At 60.7% G+C, this 22392-nt stretch overlaps 1 protein-coding gene across 7 annotated transcripts in view; it reads left to right on the forward strand.

The window, feature by feature from the left end:
* The first annotated feature begins 1575 nt into the window (after window positions 1-1575).
* Window positions 1576-22392, forward strand: part of NFIX (nuclear factor I X) — a 99244-nt gene continuing 78427 nt past the window's right edge. For 4 of the 7 annotated variants that reach the window (XM_047826448.1, XM_047826469.1, XM_047826466.1 and 1 more), the window contains exon 1: window positions 1576-1708. In XM_047826448.1, coding sequence (XP_047682404.1) covers window positions 1682-1708 — 27 coding nt within the window. In that variant the 5' untranslated portion in view covers window positions 1576-1681. The other 3 variants (XM_047826485.1, XM_047826496.1, XM_047826504.1) reach the window with 3 other exon arrangements.

Consider the following 22392-nt stretch of genomic DNA (forward strand, 5'->3'; position numbering starts at 1 on the left):
GGAGCTGCAGGCACCGCCTCCCCGCCCACCTTGGGGGTCACCTAAGGGCTCCCCCTGCCCCCACACTAGGGTCCTCAGCACCAACTTCCGCCTCCATTCCTTTCTGCTCTGGAAAGGAGGGGTCAGTGGCCTGCATGAGAGACTGGTCTCATGGTGGGGGGGGGGGTGACACATGTCTATGCCCATTTCTGTCCCTGCGGGTTGGGCTCTATGGCCCTTGCTAGATCTGTGTATGTCCATGATCAGATCCAAGTACGTGTGTGTGTGTGTGTGTGTGTTTGTATAGTGTCATAAGGGTGGGGTGTGGGAGGGGCCTGGGTGTATGAATGTCATACCCGTGTTCATGGCTGGGTGATCCTCTGAAGGACGACTGGTCAGTGTGCCCAAGGCCCAAGGAGACATCTGGGCACCAGGTGTGTGCTATGTATGTCCCTGTGTGGTTGTGACTGCCAGTGACACTTTGCCAGTGTCAGTGACACCTTGTATGTCTTTGTATCAGGGTCAGTGTGCTCCCTCCCTGGGTCATTAGGCATGTGTGTCCAGGTATCTGATGGCGCATGTTTGCACGAGAGCGTGTTAGCACATTTCCCCTTTAGTAGTGTCATTCTGCGTGCCCGGCTGTGTCCTCTGCAATGCCACAGCTGCCAAGATGTTTTGGTGTGGCTTTGTGTGTGCCTTTGGGTGTCTATGTATAGGAGCTGTGTGTCTGGAGTGCGTCAGAGTGTGGTTGTGTGATGATGCCTGTCAGTGTGTCAGTGTGAATACGTATGTGCCAGCATGCGCTGGTGTGTGTGTCTTCGTGTGGATCGGTGTGTGTCCATGTGAGGGCCTTGCTGGCATGTGTAAACGTGGTTCGTAACTGGAACGCGGGTGTGCAGGTTATCATCCTGTGACGGTGGGCCTGGGTGCCCGTCAGCGTGTGGGTCGTGGGCTGGTGTGCGGGGGCGTGTGTCCATGCCGTGTGTGTGTGTGTGTGTGTGTGTGTGTGTGTAGGGGTCTGTGTGTGCTCGGTTGTTGGAACGTGGAACGTGTGGCAATGCGTTCTGTACGTGACATGTGTGGCGGGGTCCGAACCCTGCTGTGTGTCAGCATGTGTCTGCGATGGAACGCGAGCCAGCACGTGTCGGGGTGGCTGTGTCGGTGTGCGCCCCCGCGCGCGCGTGTGTGTGCATGTGTGCGTGTGTGCGTGTGAGAGTGTGTGTGTATGTGTGTATGCGCGCCGGCCGCCGCTCCCCCGCCCTGCCCGCCCCTCCCCGCGCCCCTCCTCCCGCCCGCGCCGCCCGCCCGCTCCCTCTCCCCGGAGTGCGCCGCTTCCAAACTTTGTCTAAACTTTCACTTTCACAGCGCGGCGGCGGCGGCGGCGTTGGCGGCGGCGGCGGGCGAGGGTGACCGGCCGAGCGGCGGCGGCATGGAGTAGACGCGCAGCGGCGGCGGCAGCAGCGGACGCGAGAGGCAGCGGCGAGCGCGGCGGCGGCGGCGGCGGCGGCGGCGGCGGCGGCGGCGGCCCCGGAGCCGGCGGGGCCGAGCCTGCGAGCGGCGAGCGCGGGGCCGCGGGCCGGGCGGGCGCAGCGCGGCGGAGGCCGGAGGAGCCGAGCCGGAGCCGGAGCCCGAGCGCGGCCGCCGCCTGCCGGGCCTCCCCTCGCCGCGGCCGGCCGCCGCGCTCCCGCCCGGGCGCCCAGCTATGTACTCCCCGTACTGCCTCACCCAGGTACCGGCCGCCGCCCCTGGGCGACCGGGGAGGGGAGCGGGCGCAGGAGGCCGGCGGGCGGGCGGGCGGGCGGGCGGCCGGAGGGGGCGCGCGGCGGCCGGGGTGGGGGGGGGGGGGGGGGGGGAGTGAGCCTGCGGGCGGCCGAGGGGTGCAAGCCGTGCTGTGGGCAGTCCCGGCACGCCTGCGGGCGTCACGGTGCGCGTGCGACCCTGGCCACCGGGCGGACTCCTGTTGGGGGCTCTGGGGGTGGCCGGCTGCGTGCGTGGCGCTGCCCCTGGAGCGCGGAGCGGGAGTGCGTGTGTGTGTGTGTGTGTGTGTGTGTGTGTGTGTGCGCGCGCGCGCTCGACTGGGGTGCGGTGGACTCCCGCCGACCTGTGGGCGACTGTGCTGTGCACCCGGGCAGCGTGGCCACTGGCAGTGGTTGCGGGGGTGACAGAGTGGCAGGGGGGTGGTCCCGAGGGCGCAGAGCGGGGACTGGGTCCCGCGGCGCTCTCTGGGGCGGGCGCAGCTTTTCCCGAGGGTGGCAGCGGCCGGCATGCGTGGCGGCGGCCCCTGCGTGCAGCCGGGGTGCCCGGGGCCGGCCGAGCGGCCCGGGCGTCGCCCCAAAGTCTTTGTTCAGGCCTCACATGGGAGCGGGGCTAAGAAAATGGCGGGGCTCCCAAATTTCGGAGGGTTAGGGGAGGGGAGGGAGGGACGGGCGCGCTGCCAGCCGGGGCCGCGCCTCTCGGCCGACCCTGGACGTCGCAGCCGCGGCCCCCCCACCGCCCCAAACTTTCCTCGGCGCAAACTTTCCGGCCCCAGCTACCCCGGCTGCGGCGCGGTGGACCAGGCGGGCCGGGGTGGGGGAATCCTGTCCTGCCGCCCAGAGGCGGGAGGGGCGGGAGGCAACCGTGGATGCGGCCGACGGTGCTGCGGCCACGCCGTCGGGTCAGCCGCGGGCACTACAGAGCCGACCTTGGCGCGCTGCGAGAGCAGAGCGCGTCCCGCCTCCAGCGAAGTTCCCTGCGCAGCGCTCCGCGGAGGCAAAAGCGCGGGGGATGCCTGCCCTGCCACTCTGCCTTCCCTGGGCGGTGGCCCCAGGCTCCGAGAGGGCACAAGAACTGTCCAGAGTCCCGCAGTGGCCCTGGTAGCGCTGCCTGCCGGGCCAGGCCGCTGCTGGCAACACAGACTCGGAAGAGGGGACACCTGGGGGCTGCCTCGCCCTGCCTGCCAGCAAGGCCTGCGTGTGTGAGGGGAATCTTTAGGCCGGGCCTGGGGTCCTAATTGTCTCCTCTGCCCAGCCTGGGCCTTGCCAGCCTTCTGCCAAGCGTGCCCACAGATGGGAGTGGGAGTCCAAGTGAATATGGCTGCTACCAGGTGGTGATGTGCGGCAAGGGGGCAAGAGAGCATGTCAGGGGCTGCGTGTCAGCCGTGGCCACACCATACTCCCGTATCCACAGATGCAAGTGTGTATGTGTGTGTCAGTCTTGGGGTCTGCCTGTGGCTCCTCTGGGTGGTGGTGGGCAGGCCTTCGTGGTATGGACATGTGTGTGGCCCGGAAAGCGGGTTTTCCTGTTTCGCAACTGGGTGTCGTGAGTGTCGGTGAGGTGCACACGCACATGTATGTATCACAGTGTGCATGCAGGTGTGAGCAGGCGCTCTGGCCACTGTGTCAGTATGAGGGACCCCACCCCCCGCCCCGGCCCCCGCATCTGTGCCTCTGACTGGCCAGTCGCTCTGTCTTGGGCCGCATGACAACCCCGTCCACCCAGCGGGGTCTGAGCTGTGGCTGCCTTTGGGGCGGTGTTTGGCTGGACTGCGTGCCGGTGTTTGGGGCCTAGTGGAATCAAGACCCCATGCTCGAGTGTCTCCTTGCCTCCCAGCTACACCGCCGGCGCCCTGGCCTGCCCCCGGAGACCTGGCTAGGGCTTGGGCCCCTGGGAAAGAAAATGCCAGCCGATCCCCCGGTGGTAAGACTAGGAAAGGGCTGGGGCACACCATGGCCATGGGCCATGGCCAGGGCTTGACTCTATGATACCCCAGAAGGGAGCAAGGGCTCAGCTCTGTCACAGGCCTGAGTGTGCCAGGGTGGATGGGGAGGAGAGCGGGCATGGTGTCTCTGGGTTGCATCCCTCAGCTCTATGCCGGCGGCTGCTGTCAGCTGGTCAGCAGGGTCTGGTCTGCCCCTCCCGACAGTCACATCTCTTGGATCCAGAGTCTGTTTTTACAAATCTTTCTGCTTCCATAATTTGCCCTGCCACTCTCTGTCTTTTTCTCTGTCTCTGTCTCTATATCTGGCTTGCTCTGCCCCTTTTCTGTCTCTCTCTCTCTCTCTCTCTCTCTGCCTCTGTCCTTCTAGATCTTTGACTGTCCCTATCTCTCCTTGTCTCTGTCTCTGACTTTGGTTCTGGCCCCATCTCTACTTCTCCCCTCCCCATGAGTCTCGGACTCTCTCTGTCTCTGTGGCCTCTCTCTCTCTCTCTCTCTCTCTTTCTCCCTCTCCCCCTTTTCTTTTTTTTCAACCCAGAATTGGCTTCGATTTTAAAGTCAATAAATGATTGAGCAGGAACGAGCTTGGAGCAGCGGGGCCCTGGCGGGGAAAGGCACTGTGGGCGAGGGGGAAGGGCGGTGGTGGTGGGGGGGGGGGAAATCTCCTTCTGGAAAAAGCATCGAAATCCAGGGCGGCTGGGCGGGGCGCTTGCTGGCGCTGCATGAGCCCACTGCAGCCGTAGGCCTGAGTCCTCGGCAGACAGGAGGGGATGGACGGATGGGACCCCCTTCCCCGGCAAATAGACACGCTCCAGAACGTGGACACACACATACATCACCGTCGCCCCTAAAATGCGGACATAAATGACCTGCTCGTGCTGATCATCCAGACAGACACATGGACACTGACACACTTACAGACACAGGAAATGGTGGACCTGTGTTCGCTCCCACCCACAACGCGCGCGCGCGCGCGCACACACACACACACACACACACACACACCCGCCTTGTGATGGGACATGTATATCGATGTAGGCTCATGAAGACATATCCAAGAGACAGTCCGAGAGAGGCTGACTCAAGTGTGTGTCCCCCCGCCCCCAACCCCGCTCTCGCTCATATAGACTCGAGGACAGATAGACTCAAGGACCGAGGGATGGACAGACACACACCTTTATGTAAGACGCAATGCTGTTGGCTCACCTAGGTGCATACATAGACCTGCATGCTTGCTGACATTTCCTGCCACACAGCCACGTGGGCAGTAGAATGTTCACGGACCCCTGTTTCTGGGCAGCTACACACACGTTCCTTCCAGGGAAGGGGGAATGGCTGGGGTGTCCCTGAAGCCCCTGCCTCAGCTGTCTCCTTGGGTCACTGTGGCCGCCCTGCTGCCCCCATGATGCTGTTGCTCCCCTGGCACAGTGCAGCGCCCCCCTTTTATGGCACATTTTCTTCCTGTCTCTGGCCCTGCCTGCTTCATGCCCACTTCTGGGATAGGAGGTGTGCGCAGGCCGGAGCCGGCATGGGGCGGGCCATGCTTGGGGCTACGTTAGGCTCCATTAGATGTTTTGAGGCTGGACCAGGCCAAGCTTGGAGCCGAGGGGCAGGCTGGGTTAATCTGGGGGGCTGGATGCTCCCTTCTTGCCGGCTGCTGGAGCCAGGGGTCCTGGCCGAGCCAGGAATGTCTTGCGTGGCCTCAAGGGCTCCCAGATGGAGGCTGTGGGTGCAGAGATCAAGAATTGGGTTTGTTTTTTTTTTTATAAGACAGCACAGGGTTTGAGCTCTGCCTCTGCATCTTCTAATCCTGTGACTTGAACCACACGACCTTCCTGGTCTGCAAAATGGGAATCTCTCAGGCTGTGGTTAGGCTTAGCACAGTGCCTGGTACGTAGCATGTGCTCAAGAAATGGAATGACTTGTTGTCATTTTGGTTATCATCGTTAAATCACCCGTAGGCCTTCCTGACTGAGGGAAAAACTGCTTGAGGCGGGTGGAAGGCAGAGTGGAGTGAGTGCCTCCCAACCATAGGAGTCCAAGTGGACTGCCTGGAGGAGGAAGCAAGAGAAGAGTTTGGGAGGAGGGAAGCCGGCTCATGGCCCAGCTCCTTTCCCTTGGGTGGGGTCCTATCAGCCAGGCAGAGGGCAGCGGAGATGATGGGGCGTGGGCAGGGGGTGGCAGGGGAGAGACAAGCCACGCGCTGACTGCCCTGTGGGGACCAGATACCTTTTGGGGGACCACTGGTTGCCTTGACCCTTTCCCTAATCTTGCCCTTGACTTCAACCAGGCTCACTTTGGGGCTGGGCTCTGAGGTCTTGTTCTGGAGTGTGCAGGAATGTGTGTGTACGTGAGTGTCCAAATGTGAGTGGGGCGAAGAGCCTGGGGTTGGGGGTGGGTCCCGATGGTGGCTTAGGGATGTCTGTGTGGCTCCAGAGTCGTTTCTGCGTTTGCACCCGAATGGTGTCACCTGGGCCCACGATGGGGATAGGATGCATATGGGGGGGGTCCTATGTGGGCACTTGGCAGGGTCAGGCAGTCATTGCGGGTGTGTGCAGGGGGTGGGCACACAGCTGTGCCTGCTGGTGAAATTCCCCTGGTAGTGGATGTCTGACTGCTGCCTTCTATGTTCAACCTGCTGGGAGCCTGGTCTTTCCCGTCGGCTTGGTCCTTGTTTTTCTGCTCTCAAAGCACAAATCTGGGGTCCCTCGCTTTCCTCCAGCTGGACCAAGAGAGGTAGAGGAGGCACGGACACCTGCGTTTTCCTCCAACAAAGTGCTGAGGACAGGGCTCCCGTCCCCCAAGCTGGGGTGGGGGAAAGAAGGGTGTGTGTTCATTTTCCCGTCCACAAAGCCCCAGATATGGAGGCGCAGGAGCCAGGGGGAGGGCTGTGAATGGCCAACTGGGTTCTCCCTGATCCACATGTGGTCACTGGCGTGTTGGGCTTCAGAGCCACCATTTTGCTGCAGACGGCCACGTGGCCGCGAATGTCTGCACGGGTCCCTTTGCAAGTGTCCCCGAGTCTCCAGGTGTGCATCGTTGGGTGCTGCCTGCCTGTGTCTCCGGGGGTCATCCGAAGCTCTATCTCTGTGCATTCTGGCAGCAGTGAGGTTGAGGGTGTGTGCCCATTGGGTGTCTGATGTCGTCTTTGTGTCGCGGCGCTGCGGTGGCATGGCATGTCCCTGTGCAACCCAGTGTATCCTCTGGATGTGTGGCAAAGGTCGTATCCGTGCGCCTTACTCTGCGTGTCGACCTGTGTCAGCAACCGTGTCCGTGCCCGGGTCTCCAGGTGTCACCTCCCCCGTGGCATTTTGCGTGCTGGGCTCGTCCCTCTGACCACCAATGTGCATCTCACCACAAGGGCCTCTCTCCCTGGCCTCCCTTGGCTTTTTGGCAGTGTGCGAAATGCCCACTATGGCGGCCAGGCTAGCGGCCGGGAGCGGGCCGGCCTCTCCACGGCTTCCCATGAGGTCGGGCAGCCGTGGTGGCCCTGCTGTGGGCCCCGCCCGTGCCCCTGGCCCGGCATGGACAGAAGCCCGTTGTGTGGCGAGGTGCGGGTGTGTGTTTGGGCCGCCCACAGGCCTCCCTCTGTCTGCCGGGTGCGCATTGATCTTGGCTTCTGCCTGTGTCCGTCCTGGCCTGGCCAGCTGGGGTGTCCGGCTGTCTCTGTGGGCTGAGCCCTCCGCCCCCACTGCCCCCACAGTCAAGCCTGCCCTGAGTCCCACACCTCCTGTGCCTCCCGCTGTCCCTCAGAGGCTCTGAGAGCTCAGATTTGGAAACTGAGGGCCCCCCCTTCTTTCTCTCTCTCTCTTTCTCTCTCTCTCTGTCTTTCCTCCCTCTCTCCTCCCCTCCTCCCGCTCCCTCTCTCCCTCTCTCTCTCCTCCTGCCAAACGCGTCTTGGCTCTGTCTGAATATCTCTCCTCCTCGATTTTTGGCTCCAGCTCTGGGCGCGTTCACTAAAAGAAGGGCTAGCTCCCCCCTTCCCTAACCCCCCCTCCTCGCTGCCTCCCCCCTCCTGAGGAGCCCCTCTGAGAGCGGAGTGGCCGTGTGTAGGGGCCTGGGCCCCCCAAGTGGGCTGGGCCAAGGGGGCACAGGCCTGATGGGTGAGGGGGCTGGGTGGACAGGGCCTGGCAGCCTGAGGGGGGCGGCCGCCAGGGTGACCGTGCTGCCTGGCTGGCCGGGCGGGCAGGTGGGGAGGGGTCGGGGGCATGGAGCTGGGGTGTCTGGCTTCTGGTGGGGCTGGCAGGCCTCTGTGAGGCGCAGCTGTGCCCAGAACTCTGAGCTGCGTTTGCCACCACTACCGATGTGGCTGCGCCAGCCGGGGAGGGGGAGGCGGGTGGCGGGCACTGCGGCGATCCGTAGCCAATCGGAAGCCAGGGTTGCTCTGGGGAGCTTTCCCCCTACTGGGGCCCCACCCTGAGGGGAAGCTGGGGGGTGGTGGCCAGCAGCGGGCAGGGGGCCGTGCCACCACCGCTGCTGAGGACCCTGCCCCCTTGGCCGAAAGCTCGGTGCCAGTCTTCCTGGCACGGATCGGGCAAGGGCGGGGGTCTGTCCCCACCTGAATCTGCGGGAGCCCAGCCGGAGGAAGGGGCAGCTCAGAGGCCCACCCCACCCCCTTGACCTGAGGAGGTGGCTTCCAGCCCCGGGGGCAGTCAGGACCTGGGGGGGGGGGGGCAGATCATCCGGGAGATCCCATCGAAATATTGGCTCCCGTAAAATCGTCTCGGGCGGCTTATCCTGGGCCCATCTCACACAAAGTCGCACCCCGTCACTGGCACACGCGGGCACAAAGGATCACGCCGTCACACACAGGCACAGCACACCTTCCCTGAATCGGGAGCGCACAGACACCGGCGTCCCCACACAAAGGGACTTGCCTTCAGCACGCCAACGCCTAGAGACGCCCACCACACCCGAACACGTTGGCGTGGGCGTCGCACGCAGGGACGTGCGCTTGGGCGCAGACCCGCGGCCGCGCACGGTCACACGGAGACGCGCCACGCGGCACACGGCGCAGACATACGCGCTGCTTGTTGGCAAACACACAGGGGTGTGGAGCGTCTCACGGACCCACAGACACTCGGCGAGAGGCACGTGCACGTGCCAGGCACCCAGAAACGCACGCGAGAGCCCTGATCCCCGCACCCACCCCCCCCCTCCCCAGACACACAGGAGCACATGCACTCAGCGTGCACGTGCACAGTGTGTTGCACACAGCAACACACCCTCAGACATGCCGTGACGCACACGCACACACTTGGCAACGCCTGGGAATACATTTGGTCATCGCACTCGGAGGGGCGTCTGCTGCCGGTGGGGGGAGGCCAGGGATGCCGCCCAACACCCCGCAGCGCCCAGGACGCCCCCACCACAAGCACCGATCCGGCCCCCGATGTCACCAGCGCCGAAATGGAGACACCCAGCCCTCGTATTGTCAGTAACACACACGTGGACACAACTCACACCCACGACACACACGCACACACATGCACAGCCGCACACACAGTCTTGCTCATCAGGACCCAGAGGTTGTCGCAGATGCAACACCCCCTGTACATAAGCCCGGGCACAAACGGTCTGGCGGTACACAGTCCCGAATTGCCCGGGTCCATGTGGCTGAGCGTCACGCCCACACAGACATTCACACCTGGCTTACACCTGGCCCTGCTTGGAAATGGTGTCTGAGAGATGACACCTGGCCTCCTCGGACCTCCCCTCTGCCTGCCTGCCCTCTGGCTGTCTTTGAGCGGCAGATTCAACCACCCTGACCTCTCCTGGTGGAATTTGGGACTCCGAATCCCTTGGGCCGGTTTGTCGCAGCCTGGGGAAGAAGCTTGGGGAGCCATATGCCTACCCTGCCCCCGGGGCACCCCCAGCCCTCCGGCCTCGCGGCCCTGCTCTGACCGTCCCGCTTCTGGAAGCCATCGAGACAGTCCAGGATGGAGGCGAGGCTAATTTCTGAAACTCTTGTCCTCCGTGGGGCTGTCTCGTTACTCCTCTGGCCATGGACTCTTCATTTCTGACTCCGCAGAAAGAGACAAGAAAGATGGCTGGCCGAATTGTGCAGGGAGAGAGTATTTTCTAGAATTCTAATGACATGTCCTAAAAGCCATAGTGATTGGCTAAAGTGTGCCGTGTGTGTGCTTATTATGTTGTGCCCTGTGCTGAGTGTCTTCCCAGCTTGTCCCCGTGGAATCCTTCCATGTGAGGCAGGGGTGGCAGGGGTTAGCTGTGCCCATGTGGGTGCTAATAAGGCAGGCATTTGGGACATTTAGTCATTATTAGGAGAGTGGGGACTCGGAGCCAGTTTCCTGGGTTTGAATCCCGGTTGTGCTCTTCACTAGCTCTGTGACCTTGGACGAGTCGCTCAACCTCTCTGGGCCTCTAGTTTCCTCTCACAGGTTATGGTAAGGATCAGAGGAGTTGGCTTGTAGAATGTGCTTTAACATAGTGCTTGATGCGAAATAAGTGCTTGATTTTATAGATGAGAAGCCGAGAGACCTATCCAGCGTCAGGGTCAAGGGCTAGGAGGTAGCAGAGCCTGCGCCTCTTCTCTGGTGGCCGCCACCCTAAGTCCCACCGATGGAACAGAATCGTTCGGCAGCTTATTCTCTGGCCTTTACCAAAATTTCAGAGTGGGCCGGTACACCCCCACACTCCCGTTGGAAGCTTGCCCCAGCTGTCAGCCCTTGAAGCCTCCTTACCACTCTGACCCTCAGATCTTCCTCCATTCGGGGCTCTGAGTAACAGTGGCTGGTTGCCTCACCCCCCTGCACCACCACTGGCCAGGCTCGCCTCGCCTTCGGTACCCTGACAATGGGCACGATGCCTTCTCCCACACCTCGCTGGGCACCCTGCTGGAGCCTGAGTGCTGGGGGTGCAGCTGGGGGCCTATGCATTCCTTCAGCAAATATTTACCAAGTACCTCTGGGTGCCAGGCCCTGTTCTAGACCCTGGGAGCTCCGCAGGGAGCAAAATCAGCAGAGGCACCGGCCCCAGTGGGAGGGCAGACAGTGAACCTGATAAACAAGGGAGTGCCCGGTACTTGAGACAGTGACAGGTGCTAAGAGGGAAGGCACAGGTAGGGCCCACGGAAGCCCTGGGCAGCCGTGGTTTTAGCAGAGGTGATCTGGGAGGCCTCGCGGCACGGTGCTGACTTTCAACCCCACGCAGCTCTGCCACAGCTCAAGTGTGGCCTCCCAGGCCCTTTTCCCTCTCAGAGGGGACAGCCTGGAGGTCAAGGGTATGTGGCTTAGCACGGGTGCCCCCACCGTCTGCCCCAAACGCGCGGCCTGTCGTCGGTGCGGCCCGAGATCACCCGTTCCCCGTGCTTGTGGCTACACCGTAGGCTGCCCCCCCAAGACCAGGAGACAAGATGGCCGGGGTTTCTCCTGTGTAGAAACTGGGCGTCGACGGGCACCCGGTGTTCTCGACCCTGCTGCTCTGAGCTGGGGGTGGGGCGGGGGCAGCTGGTGGCCCGGAGTGGCACTTCCACCTGGGCCCCTCGATTTAGCTCCCCCGGGGCGGGCCCAGTTTATTTTTACCCCAGCCCGTCACCTTGGCCATGCCAGGCCGCGCCATCTTTTAGGGTCTTGGGGACCTGCCCACGGCTCGAGGGGACCTGGCTTTGTCTGCCGGACCTCTGATCCCCGCTGGGCCCCCGCCTTCCTCCAACCCCAAAGCCCTAGATGTGAGGGGTCCCGGGCCGGGGCCGGTGGGGTCGGCGCCGCCGGCCGGCAACCACCGTGCCCAGCCTGGTGGCGTTCAGTTTGGCGCCCTGCCTGCCCGCCACCCCCACCCCACGCCCGGGCAGAGCCCAGCGGCTGCTGCTGCCAGTCTCCATTTCAAAGCTTGGGGTGGGGGTGGGGGAGCGTTGGGCGCCTCCCGGCCCCCTGCCTGTCCCGTGCCACCTGGGGCTTGTGCCCCCACGCCTGCTGCCTGGAAAGGCCCCGGGCTGCCTTTCTCGCCGCCCCTTTGCAGCCCAGAGCTCGGCGAGGATGCCCGGCTGGCTTCCATCATCCCTGCTCGCTTCCTCCCTTGCTCGCCTGCTTGCCTGTAATGGCTCACCATTTTTGGCATCTCCTCCCCCTCCCCCTCCCATAGGCACCAACCTCACTTCCACGCCCGCCATCGCTGGCTCTCAGGCCTTCTCTGCTGCCTGGGGCTGGGACCCTGGAAATGAGAGTTTGGGAGGGCCAGGCGCGTGGGCACCAGGGGCTTTCTGGGTGCGCGCGCGTGTGTGTGTGTGTGTGTGTCTGTCTGTCTGTCTGGAGGGGGACGCGTGCTCCGAGCCAGCGCGTACAACCTGCCTCAAGGCTGGCAGAGCTGGGCTGCAGAAAGGGGGCAGCACAGAAAGTGTAGACCCTCCCATTTCTCACCAGACCCAGGGACCCAGAGTCAGCCTCTGGGCCACCAGGAGACCAGGGTGGGCCTTCTCGCCAATGTCCAGGGCCTGGACTGGCAGAGGCAAGGCTTTATCTGTGGGGTGCCCAGATCCTTCCTCCCCCGCCCCCAGGTCCCCCCAGGGCTTCAAGATTCCTGCTCCTCCTCCTGGAACTTTGGGGAGGGGAACTCAGCCCCATGTTGGGCACTCATGCCCCCAGAGGGGCAAGGGACTTTGGAGGAACCGGTTTACTACCCCCGCCCCCCCCAAGCTCGCTGCCCGGGCCTCTCTGCCTCTCTCGGCACTAAACAAAGTTTGCTAAGTAACTTCAAATGTTATTTGAGGACGGCCTGGCCTCAGCCCAAGGCGGCCCTGTGGAAACTTGTTTTTCGCTGCCGAGGCTCCAAGTATCAAAGACACGCTTTCGGGGGGGGGGGGGTGCTTCGATGTCTCTCCCCCCTCTGTGGCAGGGGCTGGCCCTGAATGGACACACAGACGCACAGAGGCCCGCACCGACAGAGGGACGCATCCATCATGCAGTGTCTTGGACACCACACGCACGACAGCCGTGGACCACAGCCCATATAGCACACAAAACATACACGTCCTGACACACCGAGAGGGGGGCGGGGTTCACAGGGTGCTGCCCCCAGCCCACAGGGCCTGGGAGTTTTCCAGCCGGTGAGGTTTCTCGAAACCTGAAGTCCTGTATTCTCAGGTCTCCTGGGCACGAGCTGGTGCTCAGACAAGTCCCTTCCCCTCTCTCGGCCTCAGTTTCCCCAGCTGTAGAGGGAAGAGGTGGGCCGGGGTGGTGTGAGAAGGGGAATCCCACGCTGATCAGGAGAGGGCCTGGGGTTTTCTCGTCCCTCCGGCAGGGTTGATAGAAGGAGCGAGTCCCTAAAATCAGGGTCTGATACGAGCCTAGAGTACAAGCAGCGGTTTTAAGTGTTAGCGGGCATTTTTGGCAGCCCCGACCACCCCCCAAAACCTGATACGTGCCCACCACGACCGGAGGCCCCAACCTCAAGCAGCCCCGGGTTCTCCAGGTCCCAGGGAAGAAGTGTCTGGTCTTCTCACCTTCTCCCTCCATTTCTCCCCTGGTTTTTCTTGAGCTTTCCCCAAATCCCTCCTTCTCTTGGTCTCCACCAGCCCTGCCCAGGCCTGGAGCTCAGGGAAAGTGTGGGAAACAGGCTTTGTCCCTCACTGAAGCCAGCCTGACCGGGGGGTCCTGCGCACCCTGAGATCCCCGATGGCCCTCCCGGGATCCTCTGAACCCAAGCAAGAAGCTGGGGGAGGGGGGGGGGAGCGGTGGGCACCTGAGTTGACCACAGCGGGTAAAGGGGAGGCTTTATCGTAGGGTCCCTCTGACCCGTCACCTACCGAGGCTCACAAGCAAAGTGGAGTCCACTGGACACAACAGAAAAGCCAAGGCCCGAGAAGACACTGGACTGACTCTCTGTGGTCCCCGAGAGCCTCCCTCTCTCACTGTCAGCCAGACCCTCACTGAGGTAGGTTTTCGGGAGTCCCCCAGTCCCAGCCCTACACACTGCCTCATCTCCACTCACAGTCGGTACCCGCAACACCCCGCCACCCGCAGTCTGTCGCGCAGTGACAGCCTGTCACAGGCACTGCCGCACACCGGCACAATCTGTCGTCCACGCACAGTCTCACACACAACCTGTCACACACACGCACACACACACAGCGGCACAGTCGCACGCACAGCCAGCCTCCCGCCATCACACCAAGCGTCACAGCTTGTCACAGCCATAGACTCCTCACAATAAAAATAACAGCTACCAACTCCAGAGCAATTATGCCTGGGCAGCAGGCGGAGTGTGTGTGTGTGTGTGTGTGTGTGTGTGTGTGTGTGCGCGCGCGCGCGCGCGCGCGGATGCACGTGACCTCCTGTAACCCTCTCAACCTGAGGCGGCTATGAGTAACCTGTTTTACAGATGAGGAAACAGAGGCCACAAGGTCAAGTGCCAAGGTCATGGCGCTAGAAATGGGGGTGGGGGAGGAATTAGTCAGGCCCCCAGGGGCAAGCAAGGCTTAAACAGGTCACCCTGCCTTTCAACTCACTCCTATTCAGCCAGTACTCGCCTTCCTGGCCTTCCCTGTGGGAATTCCCTTCCCATTCCCTGGATGGGCAGAACTGAGGTTCTGAGCAGTCCAGCCAAGAAACAGGGGAAGGGGCCTCAAACTGTCTGCCCTCTGCTGAGGAAATTTGAGCCATGCTCTCCACTCCGAATGCTATTTGGCTCCTTGTGGGCCCGTGGTGGCAGGATTCCGTGTGTAGGAGCCTTTGACTGGGGCCAGGGTCTCTGTCCACGGGGTGGGGGCGGGGGAGCGGGGAATTGGCAGCTGTAGGCACCAGTGAAGTCCCTCAGCCCTAGCCAGGGCCCAGAGACTCCCCAAGGCCCTCCGCATTCCAGGGCGATTCCTCCTCCCCCTCTGCCGCCCGCCTTCCCTCACTTTCCCCTTCTTTGTTCCACCCCTGCCGCTCCCCGGGGCTTCCCCCATTAGAGCTGCCCTGGCCAAAACCAACACGCCTCCAATGACTTCCCGCCTAGGCTGGCCGGGCAGCTGGCCCTGCCCCCTGGCCTGCTCAGGCTCTGCTGGCCTCAACGGTGGCCCCAGCACACGTGGCCACTCCTAGGGGGCTTGAAAGCACATGTGCACGCCCTTGCACAGCATCCCGACGGTGCGCCCTGGCACCCGCATACCCAGGTCTGACCACCCAGCAGGGCACTCAGGCGGGCTCTCGTGTGCACACCTAAGCACAGTCCTGCACAGAGGCTCAGATGGGTCTCAAGCACACCCTTGCCTGGCACTCCCCCCATGGGGATCCCAGGCACCACCAGTTAATATGCACACGCAGGCCTGGCACCCCAGTGAGATTGCCAGGAGCACACATGGCCATAAACATGCCCCTTGCCCGACATCAGATGGGGTCCCCCCAACACACACACACACACACACACACACACACACACCCCACACGCATTCTCCTGCTTGTGCCCAGACCTGGCTCCGAGCGAGCACAGGCACTGCCCTGTGCCCCCATGGGTGTGCTGGGCCAAGGTGGGTCAGTGAGCCTAGGGGAGCTGCCGGTGCCCACACACGTGGCTCCAGGCCCACGCAGGTACTCACCTCCCCAGGCTGCACACGCGTGTGTTTCACGTGAGCCGCACACCTGCCAGGCCGCCCAGGGCACCTGGCTCCAAAGCAGCATTCAGGTTGTTGGGGGAGGAGACCGGGAAGCGGAGGCCCGATTCCCACCGCCAGCCGCCAGCCGGATTTCTCTTAGAACACCCGCCTCCCCAAATGTCCCTGGGGCGAAGGTGAGCGCCCAGAACTGCTACCCAGTGGCGCCCCTGCATGTGATATATTTATATTGGAAATTTGTACCTTTAAATATAATTTATATAGAACCTCCCACCCCCCCATTTCTTCTCCACGTTTCTACTTGGATTTTGCCACCCCCCCACTCGGCTTCGTCCCAAACCTGCAAACCCACTTCGCCAAGCGGGGACGTGGGGCCAGGCGGCAGCAGCCTTCCCCCTTCCCACTGTGGACGCCCCACGTTCTTAAAGGCCGGGCCACACCAATGAATCCTGCCTTGCTCCCCCCGAAACACAATCGCGGGGGTGGGTGCTGGCGGCCAGACGTTGCTTTTTGGTGTGTGTTTGCTGTTGCTGCTTAAATTAATCCTGAGTGACGGCCCACAATTCCTCTCCACAAAGAGGCCATTTAATGCCCCCTCCTCCGCCGAAACTTCCCTTTGCCCCCCTGAGTCCAGCTGGGCGACTCAGACCCGGCGCTGCCCTCCTGGCCTTCCCCTCAGGTGTGCCTGGGGCGGAGGGAGTTTCCCTGGTGCGCACCACAGGACCTCAGGGGCGAGGGTGGGTGGATTTTGGAGGAGTGGGAGATAATCTTAAAATAGAAGCACACTGCTGAGTAGAGGTGGTGGTGGGGTTGCCTCAGGACTCCGTAGATGGCCCCACTGCCCCACTGTGGCGCTTTGATGCCCCAACCAGGCCGTCTCCCACGTCGCCCCGAAGATATCCCCCCTCCCCACCAGTGCGCCCTGCATCACAATCGGGTGCCTTTGCAAACCCCGGCAGAAATGTGCCACCCGTGCCACGTACTAGCCCCAGCCTATGCCCCTTGCCAGGTGCCCACCGCCTACAAGCTCCTTTCATTGTCGCCTCCAAGGTGTTCTTTTTCTGCGTGGCATTCCGGACCCGCTGCAATTAGCTCACGCCCCAAGGGGTAGGGGGGTGGGGCACAGGTGGGTGGAGGTCATGGGGAGCACCCCCCCACACCGACTCGGGCAAGAGGAGGGCAGTATTCTTTCCACCCGGCAGAACACGGGTGCTGACAGTCACGGTCACTTGCGCCACACACCACGGGGTGGGAAAGGACAACATACCCCTCGACGGGGCGAATGGCCCCGGCCCTAGGGCACCAAGAGGGCCGTTGGCCCTGAGCGGGCCTTGCGCAAAGTCGGGCGTGCGCGTGCGCGGAGGGGAAAAGGCGGGAAGCCGTCGTGCAACAGGCGCCTGTGCACACGACGGTTGGGTCGCTTGGGCGGAACCGCGCCGGGCGTTGAGAGAGGAGTGAGGACCACTGCCCCCGAGGGCAGGTGAGGGGAAACCGGGAGCAGGTGTGAAGGAGCGGAGGCACAAGGCGAGGCTTTGAACGATGCGGCCCTGAGGTCCGGAACCTTCGGTGTCCTTGCTCCCTCCCCGCCCCAGCATCAAGCCGCCCGGGCTCCCTCCCCGCCCGGGCGCGGCCTAACCCCTCGTGGCGACAACCCAAAAGTGGCCCCGCGTCGAGGGCCGGCCGGGTTCGCGTTCGGAGGCCCTTGCCATTTGCAGCGGCAAAGGCCGCCGCCAGAAGGGGCTCAAATGGCGGCGTTTTGGCCTGTAAGCTGGTTGGGTCCCCAGACGCCCCGGGTGGGGCTGTGGGCCGCCTTTGCCTAAGTTTCCCTCTTTCGTGCCCGTCCGGATACGCGACAGGGGATAATGCGCGCGAGGGCTTTGGAATGAATGCGATGTTGATAATTCCTGTTATTCTTTGGTTGCGCGGAGGACCTTGGGGGTTAAATGCCCCCAGAATCCGACGGCAACTTTGGGTCCTCGATCTGGAGAGGGTCCCTTCTCTGCGCCGCAGTGTGCGCGCAGCGCTGTCTCCGGACCCCAGGCCTCCGAAGAGCCTCCCCGCTTCTCCCCAGGCCGCTTTTTTTTGGGGGGGGGGGGGGAAACGAGGGAGGAGAAATTTACCAGGGGAGGTTTTTGTTTGTTTCGAGGGTTGGCTGGGTTTGGGGGCGTTTGGCCTCCAGCAAGCACGGGGAAGAAATGTGACTAAGTGGCAGAAAATGTGCTTTCCCTTCCCCTCTCCTCTGCCTTCAGGCCGCGGGAGTTGCGCAGTCTCCAAGAACCTTTAAAAAAATTTCCTCCAGATCCCCTCTGAGCCACAGTGCCTTCTCTCTCCTGGCTGACTTCTTGAATTGGGGGTGCTAAGCCCCCTTCCCCCCACCGTTGCCAGCCATTTTGCAGCACTACCTGGGCAGGCCCTGGGGGGAAGAGGATGGAAAAGTGGGAAAAGAACGTGTGCGCCGAGTGGGCCCGACTTAACCTGTTGGAGGAGGCTGGTGTCCGGATAAAGCCACCCAGCCGCTCCTCCGGAGCTCCGAGCAGCACCCTGGCATTCAGAGAAATTGCCCCGGGGGCCTCCCAGCCGGCCCGCGGAAACCAGTCATTAACCCGACTTCTTATCGCCCAAATTACTTAAATGCGCTTTGGTGGTGTTAGGTCCTTTAACTTTTCCATGTGCAGATGACTCAGCCTACTCCAGCTGCGCCTGGGGAGGTGACCCGGGCAGCGGCTGACCCTGCACCCTGAACCCAGAGGCGGCCCATCCCAGCAGCACCCTAGGGCCCCAGGCTCCCAGACCACACTTGGCTCCCCCCCCCCCCCGCCCCCCTCCACTTTCTATTTCAGGTCATTTTCTCTCTCCCTTTTTTTTTTTAAATATATTTTTTTAATTTAAAGGAGTTTTATTACTTTTTTTTTTTTTTTTTTTAAGCGTGAGACAGAGGCTGATGGAAACGGGCTGTTAAAAAAAGAAAGAAAGATACATGCCGGTGGCACTCTGTGGAGCTGGCGAGCCTCGCCTGCCTCACGACTGAGCTTTTTGGTCGCCAGTTCCCTTGTAGAACCGGGCATGGGGGCACCTGGGATCTCCGCTGCTGAAAAGGCGCTATAGAAATGCAAGGAATTATTATGATTTTAATAAAATTGTGTCTCATTTAGGAGCGCGCTTCTGCGCTGCCTCTGTCGTCGGAGCCCGGGTTTGCCGCGGCAAAGTCTGTAATCAGAGAAAAATACCAGCTTTGTTGAGGGTTAGAATGTATCATTGGCTAATGTGTGTGGTTTTTTTTTTTTTAAATAATGCTAAGCATTGGAATAATTAAAGAGTGAGAAATAACTCGTCTCTTCTCTCCCCTCGTCATTGTCTTATTTAAGGGTGAAAAGCGTGCTTTTAGGCAGAGCTGGTTAGTTTTAATGCGGGCTTTTTTTTTTTTTTTCTCGCCTGCCTTTCCCTCCGCTCCGGTCTGATTCGCAAATCCCCAAACTGGCACCAGCCGGGAAACTTGCGGCAGGCCGTTCTTCTCCCGGAGTTGGGAGCCTCGCTTTCCTTTTTTCCCCTCTTTCAGAGACAACCCTCTCCTCTTCCCTCCCCCGCCTCTGGGCCCTGACCCACTGCCTGGTTTGCGCTAGAGCGATTTAAAAAAGAAAGAAAGGAAGAAAGCCGGGCTCTGGTACCCCTGTGCCAGCCGAGGGCGCGTTTCCCAGGCGGCGGGCTGGTGGGAAAGTCAAACCGGGTGGGGGGTGTGGGGTCTCAGAGGCAGAGTCTTGATGCCTACCCTGCGCTCCAGCACCACCAGCGCCCCCCCCCCCCGCAAAAGAATCAAGTATTTCTAAAGATCGCAGGATTAGAGAGCTCAGATCCCTTGTCATATTTTAAATTAAGCTGAACAGTTCTTTCTTCTCGGCCCCATATGCAATAGGAAGTGAAAATTCGGTCCTTGAGCCTGCCTTGGCAGCCCGGAGGAGCCTTGGTAGGGGAGCGAGCTGCCCACTGGGGCTGGGCCTGGCGTCCAGCCCCAGGACGGTGCTACCGCCCACGGGGCCTAGGTTTGAGGCAGGGGAACAGGGTACAGGGCCAGTGGCGGGCACGGCCTGGGGAGATGTGGGAATAGAGGGAAGGGCTCTTCACTAGGGCTGCAGAGGTCTGCTTCAGGCTGGTGGGGTGCTAAGTGGCTGCCCCTGGTCTTCCCCTTAGTCGTGGGGTGGATGGGCTCAAAAGGAAGAGGGGTTTCTGTAGTGCTTGGGGAAGTCACAGCTCCCTGTGAGAAAGGAAAGGGAAAAGTGGGCAAGAAACGGGGGTAGAGACTTGTGCCCACAGGCACCACAGGCAGTGCCTTCGCGTTGCAAAGGAGTTCTTTATTTGCTTCAGGTGTTTTTCATTAAATGTGTTTCTCTTTTGATTTTCCTTGTTATTTGGTGCTTAGACTTTTCAGCGATCCCTTGCATTTGTCTTTTTACATAAGCAAAACCCCCCCACCCCTTGGAGAGATATTGTGGGAGGTACTTTGCCTTCAGTGCTTTCTCTTTCCTGCTTTTTTTAAAATTTAATTTTAAAATTATAAAGTAAATTTAGTGCGAGTGAAAGTGAGGGGGGGAGCCAGCTGGGGCTGGAGCCAGGGAAGGGGGAGGCAGATGTAGGAGGTTTGGGCCTCCCTTCCCGAGGCAGCTCTGCCCAGGACCCCCTCACTCCTCTCCCTGCTAGACTCTTGGGGACAGGAATGAGGGCAGCCTGCCTGGATAGGTGCTCATTTACCCCTCAGGAATCTCTGACTCCACGGAGCTACCCGCCCCCTTACCCACACACACCCGAGCCTCCCCCCCAATCTCTGCCCGCCTGCCGGCAGGGTGAACGGAGGGTCTCTTACTCCCCCCTTGGTCACCGTGGCTGTTTGGTTTTCAGCTTGGTGGGCCCTGTTTGTCCACCATACACATGCCCTGCTGGTCTGCTCACCCCGCTGCACAGTTGGTTGCCCTGTTGATGGGATCAGAGCTGGGCAGGCACAGAGAGAGAAAGAGGGACAGAGAGGCGAAACCCCTTTGGAGCAGTGAGGATTCGAGGGGCTTCTTTTCACCACGCATTTTTTTGTGGTCCTAGGAGGAGTACGGACCGCTCTGTTAACACACGTGTGTGCAGAGGTGCTCGCATTTGACACTACCGGTGGGGCAGGAGCTCCTTCTAAGGCACATAAACTATGAGAACTTCATAGCTTAAACGCTAAAGGCCTGTTCAGCCGTGCCGAATATGTTCGATCTCTTAATCCGGGTGGTGTTACACAGGTGAGTTCACTTTGTGAACGTGTATCGCGCTCCAGCCTTACAAGCGTGCGACCTGCTGTTCTTTCCACACGCTTCAATTAAAAAGTTTAGTTTTACGAAAGCAAGGAAGACCCAGCCTCAAAAGAAAAGGCATCACCTCACAAAATAATAATAATAATAATAATTATTATTATTATTATTATTATTATTATTGTAATAAATGATGATTTAAATAAGGACGTCCTCCAGCCTGCTTTGCTCAGGTCTCCCGCTAAGGAACGGTGGGAGGGCTTGTAAAAATTAGTGGGCTGATAAAAAAGCTCACAGGCGTGTGGCCCACGAGGCTTCCAGACCCATCCACGTGTGTGCCGAGTGCCAGGAAACTGCCTGCAGACCCAGGTTTAGCCGTAGGATTTTCACATCTCAGGACCAAAGGACGCAAAGTGGTTAAGGAAGAAGTTACTTGCCAATTACATTTTGCTGTCAACATCTGGAAAGCGAAATTGCAGCTGTTCTCCCTGCCCCCCCCCCCGCCGATTACCACCTCTCCTTTTTTATGTACACTTAAATTTTTGTACGCGTGCCATCCATATTTCGGTTTTCTGCTCTGCTAAAACATCCTCACGGCTCCGTTCAAATCGAGTTGTTTTTGGGCTTGGGCTTTAAATACATACACATGTAATCTTCTAGTCTGACAGTATAATTTTTTGAGCAGTTTATTTGAGCAGGCTGGCAATCAATTGATAATCCCTTCCCCTTTCTTTCCCCTTCTCGGCCTTCTCGGGACTGTTTAGGCCAGAAGCTTCCAGGGAGGACTTTCTGGGCCGCCTTCGCCTCTGCTCCTCTGGGCAGGTACTACCGGCTTCACCCTCCACGGCCCTTCTGCGGTGTTTTTGTTTTCCCTTCGCCCCCCAAAAATATTTGAACCAAAAAGCCTCTTTTTTTTTTCCTCCACCCACAGCAAACTGAAAGGGCTAGTGAACCGTGATTCAACAGAGCGAGGGCGCCTCTTTTCTTCCTTAGCATTAATTAACTCAAGTTCGTTAGGACGTTGGGTCTGTCGCCCACAGTTTTCTCTTGTGTGTGCTGAATCGGGTCATAGAGGGAGACTTCCCGTGCAAACAGTTTGTGTTGGAGCTGGAGGACACAGAGGGGGAGAGAGGGGGAGAAAGAAAGGGAGCCGGAGAGGGATGGATTGTGGCCGAGGGGTGGTCAGGTCCTGAGCTCCCGGCACTCCCACCCCCACCCCGCCCCGTGCCAGCCCCTGCAAGGGCTAGACCCCAGGGGGAATGAGGATTCTCGGGTTTTCTTGGCAATGATCCTGATAATAAAATAGTTGGCCGGGGGGGGGGGGGGGGGGGCGGGGAGCAATACATTTTGAGGGATTGAAAAAATGTCTTCCTTCCAACTCCTAAAATTGTACATTTTGGGAAAGCCGCTTGCCCAGACAAGGGCCGGCCCAGCTACCCTGAGCCCTCAAGCAGTGCAAAATCCCAGGCCGTTCCTATCCTGGCCACCCTGCTCTCTGCCCCCCGGCTCTGGGCACTGCCTGTTGCCGCAGCAACTGAAGAAATAGGCTCTCTCTGTGGGCCAAGGGTGTGAGGAGTGCAGACCGGCCGAGGGCACCGGGGGTTTGGAGAAGCTCTCCTCTTGCCCTTGGCCCTTCTGTCCTGTGGCAGGGAGAGCAGACCAGGTAAAGCAAAGGGGTGTCACAAGGGACGCCGACGGAGCTCTCGAAGAGGGCCTGGGGAGGCTGCAAGAGGGGTCTTGGAGGTGCGGGGATGACTGGTTTGGGGAGGGAGGGGGACATCCCCTCGGGAGGATCCGCTCCGCAAGCCTTTTCCGGGATCGGGAGTTACAGTTGGCCTCCGGCGAATTTTCAACATTTTGCCTTTTGCTCCGGCCTTCTCTCTTGGCCT

Source organism: Prionailurus viverrinus, chromosome A2 (genome assembly GCF_022837055.1).
Source record: "Prionailurus viverrinus isolate Anna chromosome A2, UM_Priviv_1.0, whole genome shotgun sequence".
In the NCBI taxonomy this organism is placed as follows: Eukaryota; Metazoa; Chordata; class Mammalia; order Carnivora; family Felidae; genus Prionailurus; species Prionailurus viverrinus.